The 22439-nt window shown below is 41.1% G+C and overlaps 1 protein-coding gene across 1 annotated transcript; it reads left to right on the top strand.

Moving 5' to 3' along the window:
- Positions 1-225: 225 nt before the first annotated feature.
- LOC138972423 (uncharacterized) lies at positions 226-4162 on the top strand. The gene is made up of 3 exons (XM_070345081.1): positions 226-517; positions 881-988; positions 1575-4162. The coding sequence occupies exons 1-3, from the start codon at positions 244-246 to the stop codon at positions 1910-1912; spliced, it is 720 nt and encodes a 239-aa protein (XP_070201182.1). The 5' UTR covers positions 226-243; the 3' UTR covers positions 1913-4162.
- The last annotated feature ends 18277 nt before the right edge of the window (positions 4163-22439 follow it).

The raw sequence follows: 22439 nt of genomic DNA on the forward strand, positions 1-22439 counted from the left end.
CTTACAAAGAAGTGCGTGGAAAACATGCTTCAGATATGCATGGTGTGTGCTTTTAAACGCTTTGTTTTCTCGTGTACTACTGCTGTCCCTCTCTATTCCTAAAACTACTGCTGTCGCTGTTCTTCTTGTTGTTGTTGCTGCTAGGTCATATGTTGCTGTTGTTTTTGTTATTGTATACTTTGACCAACAGAAGTCGTATATTCTCCAGGCCCACCCAGAAAATCATTCAATACAACGCTGAACATGACGGTAAACGGAATCTTCTTCGCGCTGGAAGCCTACCCTACACCTGATGATTTTGCCTTCACCCACCTGGGCACTCGATTTGACGTCAACGGGAGCAGAGTGTCATCAAATGGATTTGCAGCCCATTGTCAGCAGGATCAAAATACAGAGTACAAAGTCAACTGTGGAATCACGCCAGTGAACGTTCCCAGGGAGTTGGTCGGTCTGTACCGTGCTGATTTGTCTAACGGGATTGGAAGCGTTGACATTGCGTTCCAGATTCAAACTGAAGGTATTATTATACAGAATAGAAGTGATATTGTTAAATAATATAGTTCTGTGTAACATTGCTATTAAAAACAACAGCACAGTTTAGATACAGGAAGTGTATATTTATCTTCTTTTGCTGTAAACAATCATTATCAGCAAAAAACAAATTGACTGAGTTTTCTAAAAGCTTTCATTGTGACCATTTGTTCTTGTTATCAAAATCTTGAGAAACAAAAAGTAAAGATGTTTGAAGATCTCGACAAGAAATATTGTACTCCAAAGCAGTAACCTTCTTTTCTGTGTAAGCCGTCTTGTAAATCACCACAGACACACCATAACTCATGCTACAGAAAGACATGTACTAATTTACTGCTCTTTTTTTCAGTTGTCAAGTCTATATCCGCAACTGAATGGCCAATGTTTGGTGGAGTTGTTGCTGCCGTTGTTGTCTGTGCCGCCATTGTCATCGTTGTTTTCGTCATCTGCAGAAAACGTAAGCTCCACTAAACTGTAAACGAATGTACATCAATTCATTGTGGTAGTTCTCCATCTTTATTCTCCTTTCGTGTTTGTCTGTGTGTCTCATAGACTCACTCGTTGTCTGCCTCAGCCTATGTGTCTGTATGTGTGTCTGTATTATTATTGACTATAACGATATTCCAAATACCTTCATTGATTATGTTTTGATACACAGTTACATATACTAAAATAGGAATACAACTCTACAACAAGTGTTTTTACGTTTTTACACGTACTTCTTAATGCATCAACAACACAAATATCTGCTGCAAATTGTCATACCCAGACAAACAATATGTAATACAAGATGCCTGCTTTACACTGTATGGTTATGCACGAAAGTGTTAATCTAACAACATGATCTATTGTTGAGGCTGTTCTTCTCGCGCACAGTTTAAGATTACCGTTGTAGAGTGTATTGTATTTTGTTTTTGTGTTCCTAAGCGGGTACCTAACACCTCTGTTAGGGTGTATTAATGATCAAGCAATATCGTCACACTGTTGTGTAAGATGTGTAAACCGTCATGGTACTTTTACTCGTCGTTTTCTCAATTTCCTAGGGCTTCTACAGAGGGTAGTTTTGCCACAAAGGGTTGACATCGAGCTGAGCAACATAGATCAGCGACGACATCAGCATCAGATACATCAACGGCGACAACATCATCAGCGCCGGTCACCTACTCCAGAGCAGCAGAACGACTTGCCACAGCCTCAACTACCGCCCCCTGGCGTTCCTATCTCGTCGGTCAGCGAGCGAGATGTGCAGGAGCAGGATCATGATTACACTCGGGTGTCGGGGAGCAGCCTTAGTTCTTTGCACTCCGTACACTCCTATGACTCCATGCTACAACCACGTCCTGAAGACTTGCACACCTACACGGATCTCAATGCGTCGTGATTTTCCCAAACTGTGACTGCAGAAGAAAAACAAATGGTGGATAACTCAAAGAGAAAATACTTTACAAAAACGGCCCTCAGATCCCTTCCAATGTTATGCCATAGATTCTGCGTTACAAATGATCCTACCGCGCAGAAGAACTCCCGTCACTGTGCATGTGCTTTAAAACTGAAATACATGTCGTGAAGTAGGCAAGGAAAGAGCACGCTGTGTGGGTTACTTCCCCTGACTGTCTTCCCTTGTGTGTGTACGTGAGGAGGTTACTCGGTCGCGGCGTGAAAGAGAGCATTGACTATGGTACCACCAGCCGGCGCTTCTGAACTATCTGTTTCCAACACACGAGATAAATAACACCCTGAAGCTCTTTCACTCACTTGGGTTTAATTAAATACGATACATGTTGTGCGTTTCGAGCACATCGTGTTGTATATTAAGGTACAGTGGATTCCCTAGATTATTCAGATTCGTCACATTTACCAGCAACTCCCATCAAACGGTCATATCATATCAATAGTATATCTTTAACAGTTGACATGGAAATTAAGACCGTGGTCACAAAACCACTTTCCTTCAACAAGTGCTAACTGTTTCTGTAGCACGTACGTGTCAAATATAATTGAATATAACCCATCCCACACCCGAGACAATTTGTAATACTGTACTGATATAGATAAAGCATACCAACCGGCTTGCTGTATCTTATCATGTTTACTATATTGTTTTTACATTTAGTCAAGTTATGACTACATGTTTTAACATGGACGGGGAATCGAGACGAGGGTCGTGGTGTATGTGTGTATGTGTGTGTGTGTGTGTGTGTGTGTGTGTGTGTGTGTGTGTGTGTGTGTGTGTGTGTGTGTGTGTGTGTGTGTGTGTGTGTGTGTGTGTGCATTTCTGGAACTTTTCCCTCTGCTTTGCGCAACTCTTGTTTCGTATTCCAATTAAGGAACACGTTTTGTATTCATGATGATGATATGAGCATTTACCTGCTTGTTGACACTACTTTAGGCATGCATGTGTTATGTTATTCATTCTCTTATTTCTGTATAAAACTGCTCGTTTTAGCTTTGTATTATGTATTGTTAGTGTTCATACTTCTTGTTTCAAGTTCCACATGCTAGGTAATTTCCGGAAAAAAGACAAAAATGGAGACAACGATTTTGCAAACAGACTATTTTTTCCCCTTTTATTTCTTGTATGAAAATCAATTTTTCCTTTCGACACATTTATTATTTGGCCAATGATCTGTTTAATTTTCCAGTTTTTAGTGACAATTATACGGCCGTCTGGAAAAGGGAGAGTCCCCACCGTGTCTGTTTTCAGAATCAAAAGTAGACCGGATATAGCATCGCCGGGACTAGGCTGTAAGAGCACTTCATGCATAAACAAATTAAGGAGCATACGACGTAAGACTTTTTTAGTTTCTTCGAAATTTTAGTTTATCGTGTGCTATTCTTGTGACATGTGATCACTAACATCATTTTACGAGTAGTTATCCTTCGCTTCGAACTTAGATATTTCCTCGTGTTTGGTTCGTTTTGCTTTAACTTTAAGAGTTGAAAACACGATATAGTCATGGGTTGCTTTCTGGTTTGACAATGTTGTATGCACGGGATTTTTATGACGTTGCAATGCATCTTTTTAGCTGTCAGTACTGTCTCACAACACTGCTGTTATGTGGCTGACGACGTAGCTGCATAACTGGTGTCGCACATTACATTTTGTCTTGAGGTGTGTTTTAGTCTAATTCCCGCATGATGTGCACTTTGTAACATGTTTTCTTGTTCACTGAGTTATATGCCTCTGGATTTAGATCTTTATTCAACCTTGGTTAAGGGGTGTTTTTTTTTATGAAGTGAATGTTTGTATTTTCTGATGCAGTTGTAATTTCACAGATGATGCATTCATCATTACCACTAATTATCTATTTTCTTCAAGTATGATGAACAAGACTATAATGTCAATGATTTTTTCCCCAAACAAAAGTGTGTTTATTATATACTGATCACACTGATCATATTCTTCAAACAGCGATAATAATGTGTACATGTATAACAATAATGATGGTTACTTGCTGTACATTACATATTTCTGCTGTATTATTTTACATGTGTTTTTTCTTCTTTTCGTGAGGTTTTAGATGTCTGCATCCTGAATAAACTTTATGGAACGAATTTGAACAGTCGTTTAACTTGCTAAAGTTCACAATATCTTGTAATACCTTCCGCACTGTTTCAATGCTATTAATACTGGAGAAGAGGAGTTAAGACGTGTTGTTCCTTACTGGGTTTACTATATTACCGTTGTTGTTGATGTTGTTGGTGTTGTTGTTGTTGGTGGTGGTGGTGGTGGTGGAGTAATTGTTGTTGGTGTTGTTGTTGTTGCTGTTGTTTGGTTTTTGACGTTGGTTGGTGATGGTGCTACTGCTAGTAAGGTAAATGTGTTTGTGTGTGTGTGTGTGTGTGTGTGGGGGGGGGGAGGGGTGCGTATGTGTGGTGGCTCAGTACTGCTAGTATCTTTGTGGGAATGGAATGAGTAACGGTGTTAGGTACATAACGTGTCTGCAATCACACACACACACACACACACACACACACACACACACACACACACACACACACACACACACACACACACACACACACACGCACGCACACACACACACACACACACACACACACACACACACACACACACACACACACACACACACACACACACACACACACACAATCAATCAATCAATCAATACAAGGCTTATATTGCGCGTATTCCGTGGGTACAGTTCTAAGCGCAGGGATTTATTTATTTGTTTGTAACACACATCTCGATCAGGCCGCAGACACTCCAGCACTGTTACATTTTAATTTTCGTTAACTTGTGTAACATTGTAGTCTGGATTCATTTGAGAACACTTGGAATGTTTACATGGAGATTACACAATGTTCTATTTATAACTCACGTCGGGAATCCCGGGAGACTTTCTTTGTTTAGTAGTGCACTTACGGGGGTCGAGGCTTGCCGAGACCCCTCAGTGCCTCACTACACAAAGATAGTCGCGAGGGATTCCAAACGTGAGTTACAATAGAACATTGTGTAATTTCTTTAGTACACTTGAATGCGGTAAACCGTGTGTTATTATGTTGTTGGACTCATCACTGCGGCTTTTTAAATCCTATACAGGGCCTCAACGCCCGATCCGGAAGTCTCCTTTACAGAGGGTGTGTTTTGTGCATCCGACCTTGAAAGTAGTCCGATCATTTGATGTCATATTTATTAGCTTCTGTTGTAATCAGTGCACGCAAAACAATTTGGTTCACTGCAAAACTCTGGAGAAACCACACATGACGCATTTCGAACAAATAACGCAATTTGTTTTCGAACATTTGACTTGACTGAGTTCCAAAATCGCTCTCCTGGCAAAGGTGTTTGTGTGGCACCAAGTTTCAGTCGGGTTCGTTGTCGTGCAACTCTAGAGATATGGTATGGTGGAACTGGCGCAAAGTAAAAATAAATTGTTCTTGCAACACGTACTAATAAGGTTACAGAAAGTAAGTGCATGTTGTAGAAGTTGTCTTTATCGTTCACTCTTTATGGTTCACGATCATTATTGCATGTCGGTTCAGCTCTCACTAGCAGAAACACTCTGCAGACGACAGAAATGTAGCTTTCAAGGTTTCATTTCCTTGGTGCCTTTCTGTTGTAAGTGGACAAAATGTAAGAAATATACTTTTATTCAGATCCATGATGAGAAATATAGGTGCATGGTATGACATTCTTCCAGTTTGATTGAACTGGAGATTGTGTTTCGAACCGGCAAACAATCTCCTTTTCCTTGGAGCGCCATTGTTGTTTCCAAGCATATTTGTGACCCTCCACCACGGAATGGTCGCATGTCACCTTTGCATGATGTTCATATTTTTACATTTTCATAAAGAGTTTTTTATGCTCTATCCAGTGGTGAAAACCGTGTTAGAAAAGAGCGAAAACTGTTTGAGTTATAAGCCTGTGACTAAGGTGACCCTCACACTGTTACAAGGCACTCCCCGGACTTATATTAAGCCTAGCGCAGAACCGCGCGAGGTGACATGCGACTCATTTCGTGGTGGAGGGTCACATTTGAAGATTCATGCGCAGCTAAAATTAAACGTACAGTGAATGTTGACGAGTTTTGACCACAAGTGCGCATGCTCAGATATGTACACAATGTTTTAGCTCTTCAAAGCGCATGCTCAGATATTTACACAATGGTTTCCATGGTTTTTCCACAGCTTTATACCACCTTTTACTTTAAATGGAACATAACAGAAAAAGGCGCGTTTGACCATATAAGGAACATAAATTGCAATCAACAAGTGTACTAAACTGTGTTATCATATCGGATGCATTGCTCACAGACCAAGTAACTGTGTCTGTTCTATTATGTCCGCCGCAGCTGATGCTGTTAGGTTTGTCTTCAGTAATGTCAAGCCAGCCACCTTTGCATTCGTTAATTTGAACGTGTCCTGTCACAAGAGTTAAAGTAAGAATGTTGAAATTGAATAAGGATGCTTGAAACCTTTACACCTGCCTATAACAAAATTATTGATACGGATCACGAGAAAACGTGCAGGTGTTGCCCATTGGTTTATCTGTCTGTCTCTCTCTGTCGGTCTGTCTGTCTATCTCTGTCTCTGTACACACACACACACACACACACACACACACACACACACACACACCCCAACACACACACACACATACACACACACACACACACACACACACACATACACATACACACACACACTGGGTCAAACAGGCACACATTAATATGAACACGGAAAGTATCTGTTTAACCTTCTAAGACGACTTGTATGTACACATTCGAACTAGGTTTTGCCTCTGGTTGATGTGGTCAATGCAGCACGCAAGTGCGAGCATATACACGCATACGACTCCAACATCGTTTTAACGTTTGCACACAGTTTATCGATGGTTGATTTTTTAGTGAATATGAATGTGATCGTTGAACACAGTGTAAAGTAGTGCAGACACGAGTTAGTTTTGGACGCGCTTTAAATATACTTCCTCATTAACATTTCAACAAAGTTGCGGCCCGCAGTGTTCAGAAACGTACCGCATATAAGCCGAACTGTATGAGAGTACGCACGTGATTTAACAGGAGAGGCGTCAATGCAGTCAAAATGAAAGACCTCTGCCTGTTGCTTGCGACTGTTGTTAGTTTGTCCTTTATAAACTGTCAAGGTAAGCATTTTTTATTTTTTTCAAAATAACGGTATGTCTATGTTTTATGAAATGAAACGAACAACTACAGACACAACGACATGGAGTAGACAACAGCAACCATAGAAGCCATCAACTAGACACACACGCAAGTAAATAGGCATATGAATAAACGGAAAACCATACAGACAAACAGCACTACAGTGAACGAAGAACATACTCGAGGTAAACATATATAACATAATTATGCGAGGATTTCTAAAATGATCAATCAAATCGCCGATCGATGTATGCATAAAACCGATCGATTGACTAATTATGTAATGTTTAAAACCGAGTGAATCACAAATAAGTGTTTGTTAGTTTTGTTTACATTTCATGTACATGCTTTGTAGATTGATTGATTGATTGATTGATTGATTGATTGAGAGAGAGAGTGATTGATCGATTGACTGATATATTGATTGATCGATTAAGTGATTGATTGATTGATTGATTAATGTTTTGATCAATAGACGGACCAACAGGCGACAATCTGCAAATCAACCTGACGCAGACCCTGGATGTGACAAGCGGACGTCATCACTATGAGCTGAGCTGTGCTGATCCTGGTGTCTCCCCCACACCACAGCTAGGATGGTTTGACGTCAAATGTAGTAATGATAGACAAGGCAGTACGTGCACGTTTGAACCGAATGCTACTCAACACAACATTGAACCTGAGTGCATTTCAAAACGAGTCATTGCCAACGAGACGGAGCGTGTCTTTCAAACCGTACGCATTAACTTCGCATGTGAGCATAATTATTTGTCTTTAAAGTGCAGTTTTGAGCATACCAGTATCACTGCTTGTATACGGCTGAGTGATTATGCATATCACGTTCCATTATGTGTATGTTATGTTGTATAACTACTTTTGTCTCTGTTCTTCGTTTTACTGAAGTTGGCATTCATGCATGCATGCATCCATCTATGTTTTGTTCCCCTTTCCGTCCATTCGGTCAGTACAGTATATTGCTATTATGATAGACACATGGAGGAATTCGGGAGTTGTGATTGAATAGTTACACACAGCCCTATTTTAATCATTTGTCCATATTTCCCCGGAAGTTGCTCAATATCATTTATATTTACAAAAACAAACCACACGTGGTAGTTCCGGTTCAACTCGAGCAGATGTTAATTCCTTCGCTCTCATACCATCGGAGACATGTAATTATACTTACCATTGCTTGCAAACTCTAAACATGATGAATTAGCCTAATCTGCTTAATTTCCGAAGAAACACGACATAGCTATAGAATGTGTGCCCTTGTACACCACAAACTCAGTCTCCGAACTGAGACAGTCGTACGTTACCGTTTACCACGTGTGTGAGACGAGCGCGTGCGTGTTTAACTCACTTGAAAAAATACTTCATGTCAGTCAAAATGGAAAAACACAAACCACACAACAAGATTAACTTGTTTGCTCTTCCGCTTTGTTAATTGGTTTCTTTGATCTTTTTTACAAGCAAAAAACAGGAAACTTGAAGTTGTGTTGAGCACGCATTCCACTGTGTTGTCATGCCGAGAGAGAGCGGCAGTAGAGTTATGCGCAATGACATGCGTGAAGAAAATTCGTCTGCTTACGTCAGAAACCAATCGCATCAAAGCAAAAACTTACATTTCTAGGTAAGAATAGCAATATAAACGCCATTGTGTTTTGAGAAAGGTGATAAGGTCGGATATTTTGACTCGTCTTCGACTTCGGAGTATTATATACTTGTTCTCGTCAAGATATCCGACCCTATCGCCACGCTGAACAACGATAGCTATGTATGCTTTCGTTTGCCGTTCCTTTGTTTATGTTGATGGGTGTATGTTTTGATGAATGACTGCTTGACTTTAACACATACTGGCTTCAACAGAAAATGCAATGTACTCTTCTGATTTTTCATCTGACCAGACCCCGTGCTGCAAGGGCCACAATCAGGCAGCCCTAGGTCTCATCTACTGCACACAGGTGATAATCTGATATGCAGCTTGACCACAAGCAAGCCACTGGAGGGCAGTGTCCACTTTGCCTGTACTGATCCCACGCTAGATGACCAGCCTGACGCCAACAATGCGACCTCTGTGTCCAGTTCTGTCACGGTGGATGCTGCTCATGCCACAGAGAAAGACACGACGTGTGTCTGTAGCGCTGTCCTGGATATCGGACACGGGTTCTACCACCTCTCCACTGCTGCACTGTTCACTGTTGAACGTAAGTCACCTACACTGTATGTCTTTTGTTTATAGTAGATTCAAGTAATTGTCGAATATTTTAGAATTCTGATTCACAGTACATTGGTTAATAACATCCGAAGTGATAAATACTCGATACTTTACCTGCCAGTTGAATAAAACTCTATCGAAAAACAAATTTTGAAAAAGATAAAATAAAATGGGTACACGTGTTGAACAGCCTGCAAACTCGTTGTTTGTGCTCCTTTTCCAGACAAAGCCAAGGTCCAGAGCTTGACACTGAATGGTACAGACAAAGATATCACTGTGAATGAGTCTGATAATGCAACTCTCCAATTGGTCTGCAATGCATTCGGTCGACCTCGGCCTGCAAAGTTTACGCTGGACAGGGTCAACAGGGAGAGTCCCTTCACCAATGTCACTATCACTGAAACGGGAAACTGGACGAGTCAGGCCGCTGTGACACTGTCAGACATCCAGTCGAAAGACATGGGGACCTACAGCTGTACAGCACACAACGGGGTTGGTCAGCCTGACACCAGGAGCATCATGCTGAACGTCAGATGTAAGTGACACAGTTATATAATTACTGATGTGCAGATGCTTCATGTATGCATTCTTCTACCGCTCCCGTACCTTTTCCCCCACCACATCATGTTCTTACTTATTTGTTTATATAACTGCTGATATGAAATACGGCTGATGTAACTGCTACTGCCGTTGTTTTGTTTTTACATTTAGTCGAGTTTTAACATAGAGGGGGAATCGAGACGAGGGTCGTGGTGTATGTGTGTGTGTGTGTGTGTGTGTGTTTGTGTGTGTGTCTGTGTGTGTGTGTGTGCGTGCGTGTGTGTGTGTGTTTGTGTGTATGTGTGTGTCTGTGTGTGTCTGTGTGTGTCTGTCTGTCTGTGCGTGTGTGTGTGTAGAGCGATTCAGACCAAACTACTGGACCGATCTTTATGAAATTTGACATGAGAGTTCCTGGGAATGATATCCCCGGACGTTTTTTTCTTTCTATCGATAACAACTTTTGATAACGTCATATCCGGCTTTTTGTAAAAGTTGAGGCGGCACTGTCACACCCTCATTTTTCAATCACATTCATTGACATTTTTGTAAAGCAATCTTCGACAAAGGCCGGACTTTGCATTTCAGCTTGGTGGCTTAAAAATTGATCAATGACTTTGGTCATTAAAAATCTGAAAATTGTAATAATTTTTGTTTTAATATAAGACGATCCAAATTTACGTTCGTCTTATTCTACATCATTTCCTGATTCCAAAAACATATGAATATGTTATATTTGGATTGAAAACAAGCTCTGAAAATTAAAAATATAAAAATTATGATCAAAATTAAATTTCCGAAATCGATTTAAAAACAATTTCATCTTATTTCTTGTCGGTTCCTGATTCCAAAATAATATGTATATGATATGTTTGGATTAAAAACACGCTCAGAAAGTTAAAACGAAAGAGGTACAGAAAAGCGTGCTATGCAGCACAGCGAAACCACTACCGCGCTGAACAGGCTCATCCGTTTCAAGGGCGGATCTGGGGGGGGGGGGGGGGGGGGGTTACACGGGTTATGTAACCCCCCCACCCCCCCAAAAAAAATGGTAATTTATTGGCTCAGGATGCACCAGATAGCTCTATTTTGCTTCTTTGGATACAACAATTTCCGGGGGGACATGCCCCCGGACCCCCCTGGAGGCTTAGGCGCCTTCGGCGCCGTCAACTTGTATCTTCGCAGACATTTTGTAACCCCCCCCCCCTCCAAAGTGAATTGATCCGCCCTTGCGTTTCACTCCGTTATGCACACTACGGTCATTGTGAAAAAATGCAGTGCGTTCAGTTTCATTCTGTGAGTTCCACAGCTTGACTAAATGTAGTAATTTCGCCTTACGCGACTTGTTTGTAGTTGTTGCATTTGTTGTACTATCACATAAAGCTACTTGTACCACCACCTTAAAACAATACTCCCTCTCTCCTTGTATAATTTCTGCGTCTATCTCTCTCTCTCTCTCTCTCTCTCTCTCTCTCTCTCTCTCTCTCTCTCTCTCTCTCTCTCTCTCTCTCTCTCTCTCTCTCTCTCTCTCTCTCTCTCTCTCTCTCTCTCTCTTGCTTATCCGCTCGTTATTTCTCTGTTGAACCGATCGACCCTGTGCACTTAAATAAATCCCTCTTTTGGTCTATCATGTTATCGTAGAATGTGACCTTCTTCTTCTTCTTCTGCGTTCGTGGGCTAAAACTCCCACGTACACTCGTGTTTTTGCACGAGTGGAATTTTACATGTATGACCGTTTTTACCCCGCCATTAAGGCAGCCATACGCCGCTTTCGGAGGAAGCATGCTGGGTATTTCCGTGTTTCTATAACCCACCAAACTCTGACATGGATTACAGGATCTTTTTCCGTGCGCACTTGGTCTTGTGCTTGCGTGTACATACGAAGGGGGATAAGCCACTAGCATGTCTGCACATAAGTTGACCTGGGAGATCGAAAAAACTCCACACTTAACCCACCAGGCGGCCGCGGCCGGGATTCGAACCCTCGACCTTCCGATTAAGAGGCCGACGTCTTACCACCCCGCCACAGCGCCCGTCGTAGAATGTGACCAATCAATGTTGTATGTTGTTGCAGGCCCACCCAAAACGACAGTCAATGAAACTATGAACATGACAATTGATGGAATTGTCTTCATGCTTGAAGCTTACCCTGTACCCCATGATTTTGCCTTCACCTACCTTGATAAAGGCACCATCACCAAGGGAAGCCGTGTGTCATCAGACAACTTCCGTTCCACTTGCCAACAAGATCGAGACAAAGAATATATATTGAACTGCAGCATTAAACCAGTGTATGTCCCCAAGAGATTGCGAGGAATGTACCTTGCAAACGTGTCCAATGGGATTGGAAGTGTTGAAGTGGCGTTTGAGATTCGTATAGTAGGTTGGTGTGTTTACACAAATGTATCTCATGTTCTAAGGTGTTTCCGGAAAATGGTGGCTCGGTATGATGTTCTGCTTCTCAAACAATGCCTAATCCAACGTGTAAATATTACTGCTATGCATCAAACATTATATTATCACAGCCGAATTTACTGAAACAAAATACTAAAGTCTTTGTCTTTGCTCCTTTTATAATACGCATTGGGTCGATCCTTACCAATGAAATACACACTGAGGCATTGGGTTGCATCACGTTATTATGTGAGTCTAAAACAGAATTGGCTTGACATCGTTTAAAGAACAGAATGTATCATTAGCAATAAAAGAGGTTGAACAAGGCACTACATGTGCCTGGAAATACAGACATCTAGCACTGCATGGTATGTCTAAGATTGGTCATCCATTTATGTGTTGCGAATTATATTTAGCAACATCGTGTATTACAAATCACAATGGAAACACACAGGAAACGTATTATAATTCTACCAAAAAGAGACATGACATCATGCATGCAAACTAATCATGTACGATCACGAATGGTTCAATCCTGTGATGTTCTTATTCAGTCCGATCCGCACACTGTATGTTCCTTTTCTGTTGTATTCCAAAAATGTCAGAACAGTTCCAGTAAAATCATCACAATTATTTTATCTAGCTTGTATGCGCTCCTTCTTTGGCCATGTATTTTCAGAATGATTGTTCAAATGGTGACTTGTTGAATTTTGTATGCAACCACTGACCAACGAAACAATTAAGCGACCGCACTTCTGGCAGTCAGTGCATTGCTTTCATGGTCTTTTTCAGTTGTGGAAGAAAGAACTCACATGGTGTGGACAGTAGTCGGAGCGACAGCTGCCGTTGTCGTGTTCGTGTTGTTCATTATCATCATTGTTCTTGCAAGAAGATGTAAGCTGAATTATCGCTCGTGCATATGTGTGCTAGTGTGTGTGTGTGTGTGTGTGCGTGTGTGTGTGTGTGTGTGTGCGTGCGTGTGTGTGTGTGTGTGTGTGTGTGTGTGAATAAGTGGCTGTACGTGTGTGTGTGTGTGTGTGTGTGTGTGTGTGTGTGTGTGTGTGTGTGTGTGTGTGTGTGTGTGTGTGTGTGTGTGTGTGTGAGCGTGTGTGTGTAGACAAGGTCTGCAAGTGAGATCGATATATTTCCACAGAAGAAGACGACTTGATTTTACTTGATTTTTCTTAGGCCTAGCACGTCGGACGCATCAGGCACGGAGGGAGAAGATCGTAGAATCTCACGAGGAAGTTGAACTCAACCCCATTCGACGACAACGACAACAGCCAGACCAATCGCACCAAGACTCTGATGATAACATCCAACAGCCTGAACTGCCGCCCGCGGGTATTCCCATCTCTGATGCCAGAAGTCGTCAAATGTCTGAAGAAGAAAACCACTACACGCGTATCTCTGATAGCAGCAGTCTGTCCTATGAGCATGCTTATGCTGTGACCCAGCGTCGAGGTAGTCGTGATGAACACTGCTACACAGATCTGGCCTTGCCATTGTGACGGGATTGCCGTCAACACGATAAAGTTTGCAGCAGCAAAGACAATTCAGAGTAGAATCTGGGTTGTTATTGCTAATGCCAGCTTTTCCCAATGTGTCATAGAACATAAGCAACAATGTAGTTAGGATTTCCGTAAGGACTGAGTTCGTAGTTTCGCTATTGGCAATGGCCGCCATGTTTGTTTACTTGAAAAGTTAGATGACAAAAATAAGATGAAAAGTTAACAAATCTGTTATTGTAGCGTTGTTTGACTAATTGAACGTTTGAAATAGTAGGAGAAGTTATAATAAATATGTTCCCGGGTCATTAGTAACCCGTTTCAATGCTCGGTAGAAGACACGATCGGCCTAGTGACCATCGTAAGTTGTGTTCTATCGATCAACGGTCCGATGACCGGAATGGACGACATATTAGTGTAGCGTGTAAGTGTGGTGAGTGAGAGAAATCTGTATTGACATTGTGTGACTGTGTCAATAGAATTATTATTTCTAGCGCCTGTATTACGTCATAGGCTGTTATCATAGGTATGACGTAGGTTTCAGGGTTTCGTCATTTCATAGACAGGGGTGTCAGCTTGTGTCTATTGGTTACGTCTGCGTGTTCGATTTGAATGAAAACACACAGACTATGCATTTGTTTGAATATTCCTGAATGGGGAATGTTTAGTTTTGTTTTTAATAAGTTAAATTAGTTTAGATCGTATTGATAAAATAATGTTTGGGTTGGTAACGCATAATCAAGCAGCGTCATATAGGGCCCTCTCCCCCCTTCCCCTTTTCCCGACTAAAATGAGTAAAAGTTGTAATGAACTCGCCCAACGTTGAAACAAACGCGCACTTGTGACCTGCTACTGGCAGAGAAAAGCATGTCAAGCTTTGCCGGAATTTGATTGAATTATGCATTGTGGATTTTGTGCATTTGGGAAGTGAAACTGTCTGTGTAATGTTGGTGTGTACCAACTGGACTGATCCAGTGATGGAGTGTGTGATGGCTGATGTCCTGGATTTTGAATGCTGTTGTGAACCAGGGAGTGTTTCGTGTACAGAGATGATGTAGACCAGGTGAGAATAGACCTTTTGTTATCGGTACACTTTCTTTGGAATTGGCACAATGATTTGATTTTTCTTTCTTCATGTAAATGTGTTGGAATTAGATCTCAGCAAGCACAGGAAGTTGGTCGCCTCTCGGACCAATATTGGATTTGGCTAAATGGCCTGTTGTGGTAAAAACTATTGTTTTGTCTGGAAATTGACAGCTGTAATAAAATGATGTGTAACTAACAACAGAAGAGAAGGCCAATGATAAGATTGAGAAAACCAAACATGCATGATGTATTTTAATACTGGAACTTGAATGATTGTAATTGTGGTGTTGATGACTGTGTGAGATGATATTTTGATATGAATTGTCGTTTCGGTAATTACTGACTTTGCTTTTACTTTTTGTTTCCCCAGCCGAGCGGACTCTTGGTGGGATAGCGTGTTTATCATAGCGTGTTTAATAGCGGGGTTTTCTTGTAGGTAGTGTTTATTAGCGTGTTTTTCTTCTAGGTAGTGTTCATTACCGTGGGTTTTTCTAGAGCGTGTTGTGTGTTGGTAGAGCACACACTAGTGACTTTATAGTGTTGTGGCAACAGAACTTTTCCGTAGTAGAGAATTGCCTCAAGCTACTTTTGAGTTGAGTGCGGAGTATGTGTTTCCACCTTTTTCAGACTAAGTGTTGAAAGTGTTTATTGAAAAGTAGCATTAGTCTGACGAACCTATTTTTAACTTTTATTTTAAATGCTTGGTGATTGTGTGCGTGAGTGTTATGCAATAAAGAGGACAGAGAACATTATTCAATGTATTCATCAAACTTTTATTGTTTGTGTATTCTCTCCCTCTCTGCTCGCTCTAATTGCCAACACCCGCATGCGCTCCACCACATAAGTAAAGTTCTTTTGAATAGAATAAAATTGTAGAGCAAGCAAGTATGTTGAACTGTTAATGAAACGATGTCTGCGGACATCATAATTGTAGGGAAGAGATGGATAACGAGGGATTATATTTTACTGCGGATGAGTTCGCGAGAGAGTCGGCCATTGTTGCCAATTTAGCCAATGCAGAACCTCAGTACATCATTTTAGAGTTGCTAGGAAAGAAGGGGTATAAAAGAATCGAGAGACGAAAGGTCGTTAGGTTTTGCAGGATAAAGCTGTCAGAGTAGGGTAAATTGCTAGCAGTAAAGAATCTAGAGATTCTCTTTCATCCAAATAGGTAGAGTAGGAGTACAAATAGCTACAAAGGAAGATCACCACTCGGGCCAGTCGAATTGTCTGGTTCCGAGCGATCCAAAAGATAGATAGGAGAGAAATCGTCGTAGATAGATAGAAACTAAACCAAATCGGACCAGGTAGGTCCGACAAACTTAGATAGTTAGGCGACAGTAAACCTAGAGTACGTACACGTGCGTTGGTTAAACCCATTGCAGTCGGGTTTGGACAGCGCATTGTACGTTCATAAAATTAATAGGAGTAGCACTTTGAGATTAGGGCCACAAATATCGTTGACGAGATAAGGGCTGAGGCCTGGGTCTCCCAACGATCAAAAATAGCAGTAAGAAGTCTCAAACTATCCTTGTAATAATATATTAGCCTGGTGAGGAAATAACTGTTCGTCCGTTTGTAGCCAGAAAAATAAATAGCATCCCTTGCGGAATTTTAGCCTCCCAAGATTTAGCTAGTTAGGGAACAAATATATCCTGTACGGGATCAAAGACGTAGTTAGCTAGGCGCCGGACTGCAAAACCTCCTCGTAGATAGATCTGGGGTTGGGAACTTAGGTGTCTTTTTAGATGAACATGTATCGAATGAAAGCGTGAGCCGGCAATGTGAATTTGGTATTACATGTAGTTTGTATTGATATAATATTTATGCTGGTCATTTGACCTTTTGGTAAATAAACCTGGTTGGAAATTATACAATCTAAGTGTGGACTCCCTTTGTCTCTGATTGACGTTCAAATTGATTGAGTTCCTGTTCTGTTTATATAATTAGTTGTTGACCAGTCAAGCCGGAATCTTAGGAAAAGCAAAGAGTTAGCAGTAGATAGGGTAGATTTGCATAGCACTAGGAAATAGGGAAAACACAACGCGAAGTAACATCACATAAAAATAACATCAACTGCATGCATTAGTCTACAACGCTGGGCAGAGAGAAACATATAGGCAAATTATCTCTCTCTGTTCCTCTTCACAACTTTTACTAGTTCTCGCCGGCAATTAGCTTAGAAATAACAACATAGAATAAGCTGTAGAAATAGGAGAACTGCCACACCATAAAGCATGCTCTTGTTTGTCTGTTCATAACATTCGTTTTCATGGCGCACCCATCATGTCCCCAATTGGAGTCATGTGGCATCATTGTTAAAGGGAGATCACCTGAAAACTTTATATTGACATTGTGCATTTGACAATGCGATTGTGCTTGATATTTGTTTGTTTGTTACCAGTGTTTTCGTGAAGTGAACCATTCTGATTTAAAGGATTACTTTGGTCAAATGACGGTGCTTGGGACACACATTGTCTGACGAAACACCCGATGACATTTTTTTTCCTTTCTTCTTGATTTGGTTACAACTGCTATTCATTGATTGGTTCCACAACGTTATGTGAAAACATATTTGATTAAAGTAGTTGGAAATGATTACCTGAGGTTTGTAAGCAAACAAGTAAAATGCAGTCTTAAGTAATGCATTAGAAAAATTGAACACAGACGAACGTTTGTTTGTCAATGTTTTCGTTGTGTTATCTTTCAATATAGATCTTTGTAAACATAAAGAGTACCTGTACATAACTATATGTGTTGCCTTGACGAGTGCATCTGCATTACAGGAAGCAACACCCAAAACATGTTTCTGTTATTGTGTATATATTATTTGATCGCGTAACCACACAGCCCTGTATTCCCCGACCCCCCCCCCCCCCCGCACACACACACACACCATTAACCCCAGACCTTCCATCCCGTCCTTACCACTCGCACGTACTTTCGTACATTTCATTTCATCTGTTGAACTTTCAATTCGAAACGACAATTAACATGCGGATATTGAAACCATATTCACTCGTCCTGTGTTTGTAAGTTCAACAGAGCCTGTACTTTATCTTGCCCAGAGTGTTCATACTCCTTTTTTACAACCGTCACAATCAAATTATCAATCAGTGCAACTGTATCTGAAACTCGATTTTAGAGTGTGCTTTTGACTTCAAGTTTGCTTCAATGATGGGGTTAAACTTCGCTTGTTATATCACTCCTACAGGAAAACAAGGGTAATCGTAGTTTCTTGAATTTCTTCTTCTTCTTCTTCTTCTTCTTCTTTTTCTTCTTCTTCTTCTTGTTCTTGTTGTTCTTGTTGTTGTTGTTGTTCTTGTTGTTGTTGTTGTTCTTCTTCTTGTTCTTCTTCTTCTTCTTCTTCTTCTTCTTCTTCTTCTTCTTCTTCTTCTTCTTCTTCTTCTTCTTCTTCTTCTTACGCCGATTTCGGGGGAAGCATGCTGGATCTGAGGGATCATTGGATAATGTTCCCCTCCCTCCCCGTCCCTAAAACATGTACATCGTTTTGAGGCGAGCATTTGGCTTAGCCGCTAGGGTCGGTGTAACTTACACCTCCTAGCATCAGTCTGCCTTTAAGGTAAGGACGAAATTCGCATAGATAAACGACGCGGAGCAGTTTACTCGAATGAGGGTGCAGTGTTCTTTACAGAACTGAAGCGCATCATAACTAAGAACGAGCCTGGATCATCGTTCACTCTTTGTGTGCTATCAGTGACTGTTGCAGTAATAGACTCTTAGTTTGCAAGTAAAAGTTGTCTGCACAATTAGGCATGTCCATGCAAACGACGCTATGTTGAGTGCGTCTGGCTGTTTCTTTATGCTTGTCTGTGCTGTTACATTTTGAATCCATTGATAAAAGCTAAACTTGCTGTAAAACGTGTTTTCTGTATATGTGCAAATATGTGATGTCTGCGTGTGTGTGGGTGTGTGTGTGTGTGTGTGTGTGTGTGTGTGTGTGTGTGTGTGTGTGAGTGTGTGTGTGTGTATGTGTGTGTATGTATGTGTGTGTATGTGTGTGTGTGTGTATGTGTGTGGGTGTGTGTGTGCGTGCGTGCGTGTGTGTTTGTGTGCGTGCGGTTGTGTGTGTATGTGTGTGTACGTGCGTGCGTGTGTGTGTGTGTATGTGTGTGTACGTGCGTGCGTGTGTGTGTGTGTGTGTGTATGTGTGTGTGCGTGTGTGTGTGTGTGTGTGTGTGTGTGTGTGTGTGTGTGTGTGTGTGTGTGTGTGTGTGTGTGCGAAAGAGAGAGAACGACGGAAAAATATAACCATAAACAGTCAGAAAGAGAGACAGACAGACAGACATTCACACAGCAGGCAGGCATAGAGAGACATGGCCACATAGTGTGTCTGTCTGATATAAATCCTTGTTTTGTTGTTGTTTGTTTGTGTGTGTGTTTGTTTGTGTGTTTTTAAAACATGCACATCAGAGCTTGTTACCTGTGATGAGTTCATAAATGATTGCATTATATGTCTTGTAGTCAGTTATCGCCTACATGTTTCTTGAATCCATATTAACCGAATGGTTAGACGCTTCCATCCCCTGAAAAGCGTGTCACAATGACACAACAATAGACATAATATGCGACCCTCCACCACGAAATGAGTCGCATGTCACCTCGCGCGATTCTGCGCTTGGCGTAATATAAGTCCGTGGAGTGTTTGGTAACAGTGTGAGGGTCACCTTAGTCACAGGCTTGTAACTCAAACAGTTTTCGCTCTTTTCTAAAACGGGTTTCACCACTGGATAGAGCATAAAACACTATTTAGGAACATTTAAAAATATGATAATCATGCAAAGGTGACATGCGACTCATTCCGTGGTGGAGGGTCACATATATAGACTGATATATGTGAAATATCGGTACAGGAAACTTGACGATTTCTTGCCAGAATGTACAAACAAAAGAAGAAACAAGGACATTGTTGGTTAACACTAACGCCACATTAGCGAGACACATCTCTTCCTGGTATCTACATAATTATTAAAGGTCGTTGTTACAAAAATAAATCGTACTATCACCACGCGTGCCCACATTGCTCCTTCTCGCCATAACACTGCACAAGGACAGTCGATTGAATACACGGAAAACTAACCAGTCTACATTGAACTTAACTACATGTTAAACTGAGTGACTTCACTGACGTTCGTTCACATGACATATACATGTATTTCCTGTTGAATTTGACATTCCTGTTCTGGTTCATCGGTCTATCATTGTTATCACCCTAATGCGTTAATGTTTGGCCCGGCTGTTTGCAAGCAGTCAACCATGGCCGCACCCTGCTTGTTTCTGATGACGTTGATCGGAATTTCCGGAATAATGTGTGGAGGTATCGCTAAAATCATTTCACCTAAAGATAATTATCTTTGTTACTTTCTACAATGACTAATTATGTTACAATTGTAAGCGTGTGTTTGTGTCTGTATATAGTGCTTTTGAAGATTATTTGGTTGCACAAAACATTCCTTATGAATAATATGCTTTCTTTGTATATTTGTTGAAGTAAACTAGCATCATGTTGTTGTTTTGTTTGTCTAATGTGTTTTTAACTACTTTTGTTTTTTATGTACGTATATTGAGACGAAATTGGATTTTGTGTTCTGTACCATTTGAATGACCAGCAATGCAACCAAAACATGACACAACGTCAAGCAGAGTCAACGCAATCATATACATATCTGCAAAACGTGCCATTACCCCCAATTTGAAACATGTCACCAGAAGAGAGGTATACGTGATCGCACTCTGAAAATGTTGCATGTTGAGGGAGACGTGAGCACTGTTTTCAAGTGTTCATCATCCGTCATATCCGACAATAGATATAAGTGTACCTTCAGGAAGTTTAACATGAGGCAATTATAGTGAAATCATTTGCATTCGGACGTAACCGTGCGCGCGCCTGTATGTATTTGTGTGGGTGTGACTCTCTGTCTTTCTCTTTCTCACATTGTGTGTATTATGGCAAAGTGAACGTTAATGCCTGCAAGTCAAAATATATTTGTTTAACTTTGTTCTCTCTCGTTCTTGTTCTCCCATGACGTGCAGGCCTTGACGTTCTCTTTTACACAGACACAAATCCAAGTATACATACATTTGCCTGAAATGACTGTCATACATACCGAGAAACATTGATTAAATTATGAAAACAGATTTATCAAAAGAATGAAACAAATATGTGTGAGCGAGCGAAAGGGGAAAAACACACATACTCGCACAATGTTCTTATTTTAAACTTCCCGAAGATACACTTGTATCTATTTTTAGACATGTCAGATAATGAACACTTTAAAACAGTGCTTACATATAACTTAACATGCATATTTTTCAGAGTACGATTACTTTTACCTCTTCTAATGTCATTTTTCAACATGGGGGTAATGGTACGTTTTGCAGATCTGTGCAGACATGTCACGTTCAATTGTTTGTATTACTTGATATGTAATTGTGGGGTCCCTGCTCGGCATTGTGTCTTGTTGTGATTGAAATCGAGCGGTTGCTCCAGGAATCCAATGTTAGCCTACGAACACGTCATATTATTACGCTATTTCCAGTCATATTGGAAAGGCACGTTACAATAATTTAACACGCGTAAACCAGGGATTAATATCACTTCCAAAGTAGGTCATGTGGTAACTGATCTGGCAGAAACCCCATCCAACTACCCAACCCTCTATATTTATACATTCTTATTCTTCTTCTTCGTTCATGGGCTTAGACTCCCACGTTCACTCATGTTTTTAGCACGAGTGGATTTTTATATGTATGACCGTTTTTACCCTGCCATTTTAGACAGCCATACGCAGCGTTCGGGGGAAGCATGCTGGGTATTTTCATGTTTCTATAACCCACCGAATTCTGACATGGATTACAGGATCTTTTCCGTGCGCACTTGGTCTTGTGCTTGCGTGTACACACGAAGGGGGTTAAGTCACTAGCAGGTCCGCACATAAGCTGACCTGGGAGTTCGGAAAAATCTCCACTCTTAACCCACCAGGCGGAAGCGAGCGGGATTCGAACTCACGACCTCCCGATTAGGAGGCCGACGTCTTAACACTGCACCACTTCGCCCGTCTATATACATATATATATATATACCGAGCAACAAAAGAAACGCGAATTCTCTTCAGAAATAAGTTTAAGTTACATTTGATAATTACATTGATAACAAACCTGACATTGAAACGAATCGAAATAAAGGTGAGATGTTCTTCTAACACTGTAATTTGGCATAGCACCGTCTTTTGTTGTCCTGGGCAACGCAAACCTCGCCAGAAGGTCATTATGGCGTAAAACTGACATCAAGCGTGCCATGGTCCCCCACTGGTGCTGGTGACAGTCTGACATCGGCGCCTCGTGGACTGGATGCGTTAGTCGATACCATTTCCCGACCAGGGCCAAGAATGTAGAAAAACACAGGTCCAAAAGTGTGGTTGAGGCCAATTACACCCCACACCATCACGTTTAGTCCACCCTACGCATTGTGTTCCATGATGCAGCCATCAACACAAC

This window comes from Littorina saxatilis, linkage group LG8 (genome assembly GCF_037325665.1).
Source record: "Littorina saxatilis isolate snail1 linkage group LG8, US_GU_Lsax_2.0, whole genome shotgun sequence".
In the NCBI taxonomy this organism is placed as follows: Eukaryota; Metazoa; Mollusca; class Gastropoda; order Littorinimorpha; family Littorinidae; genus Littorina; species Littorina saxatilis.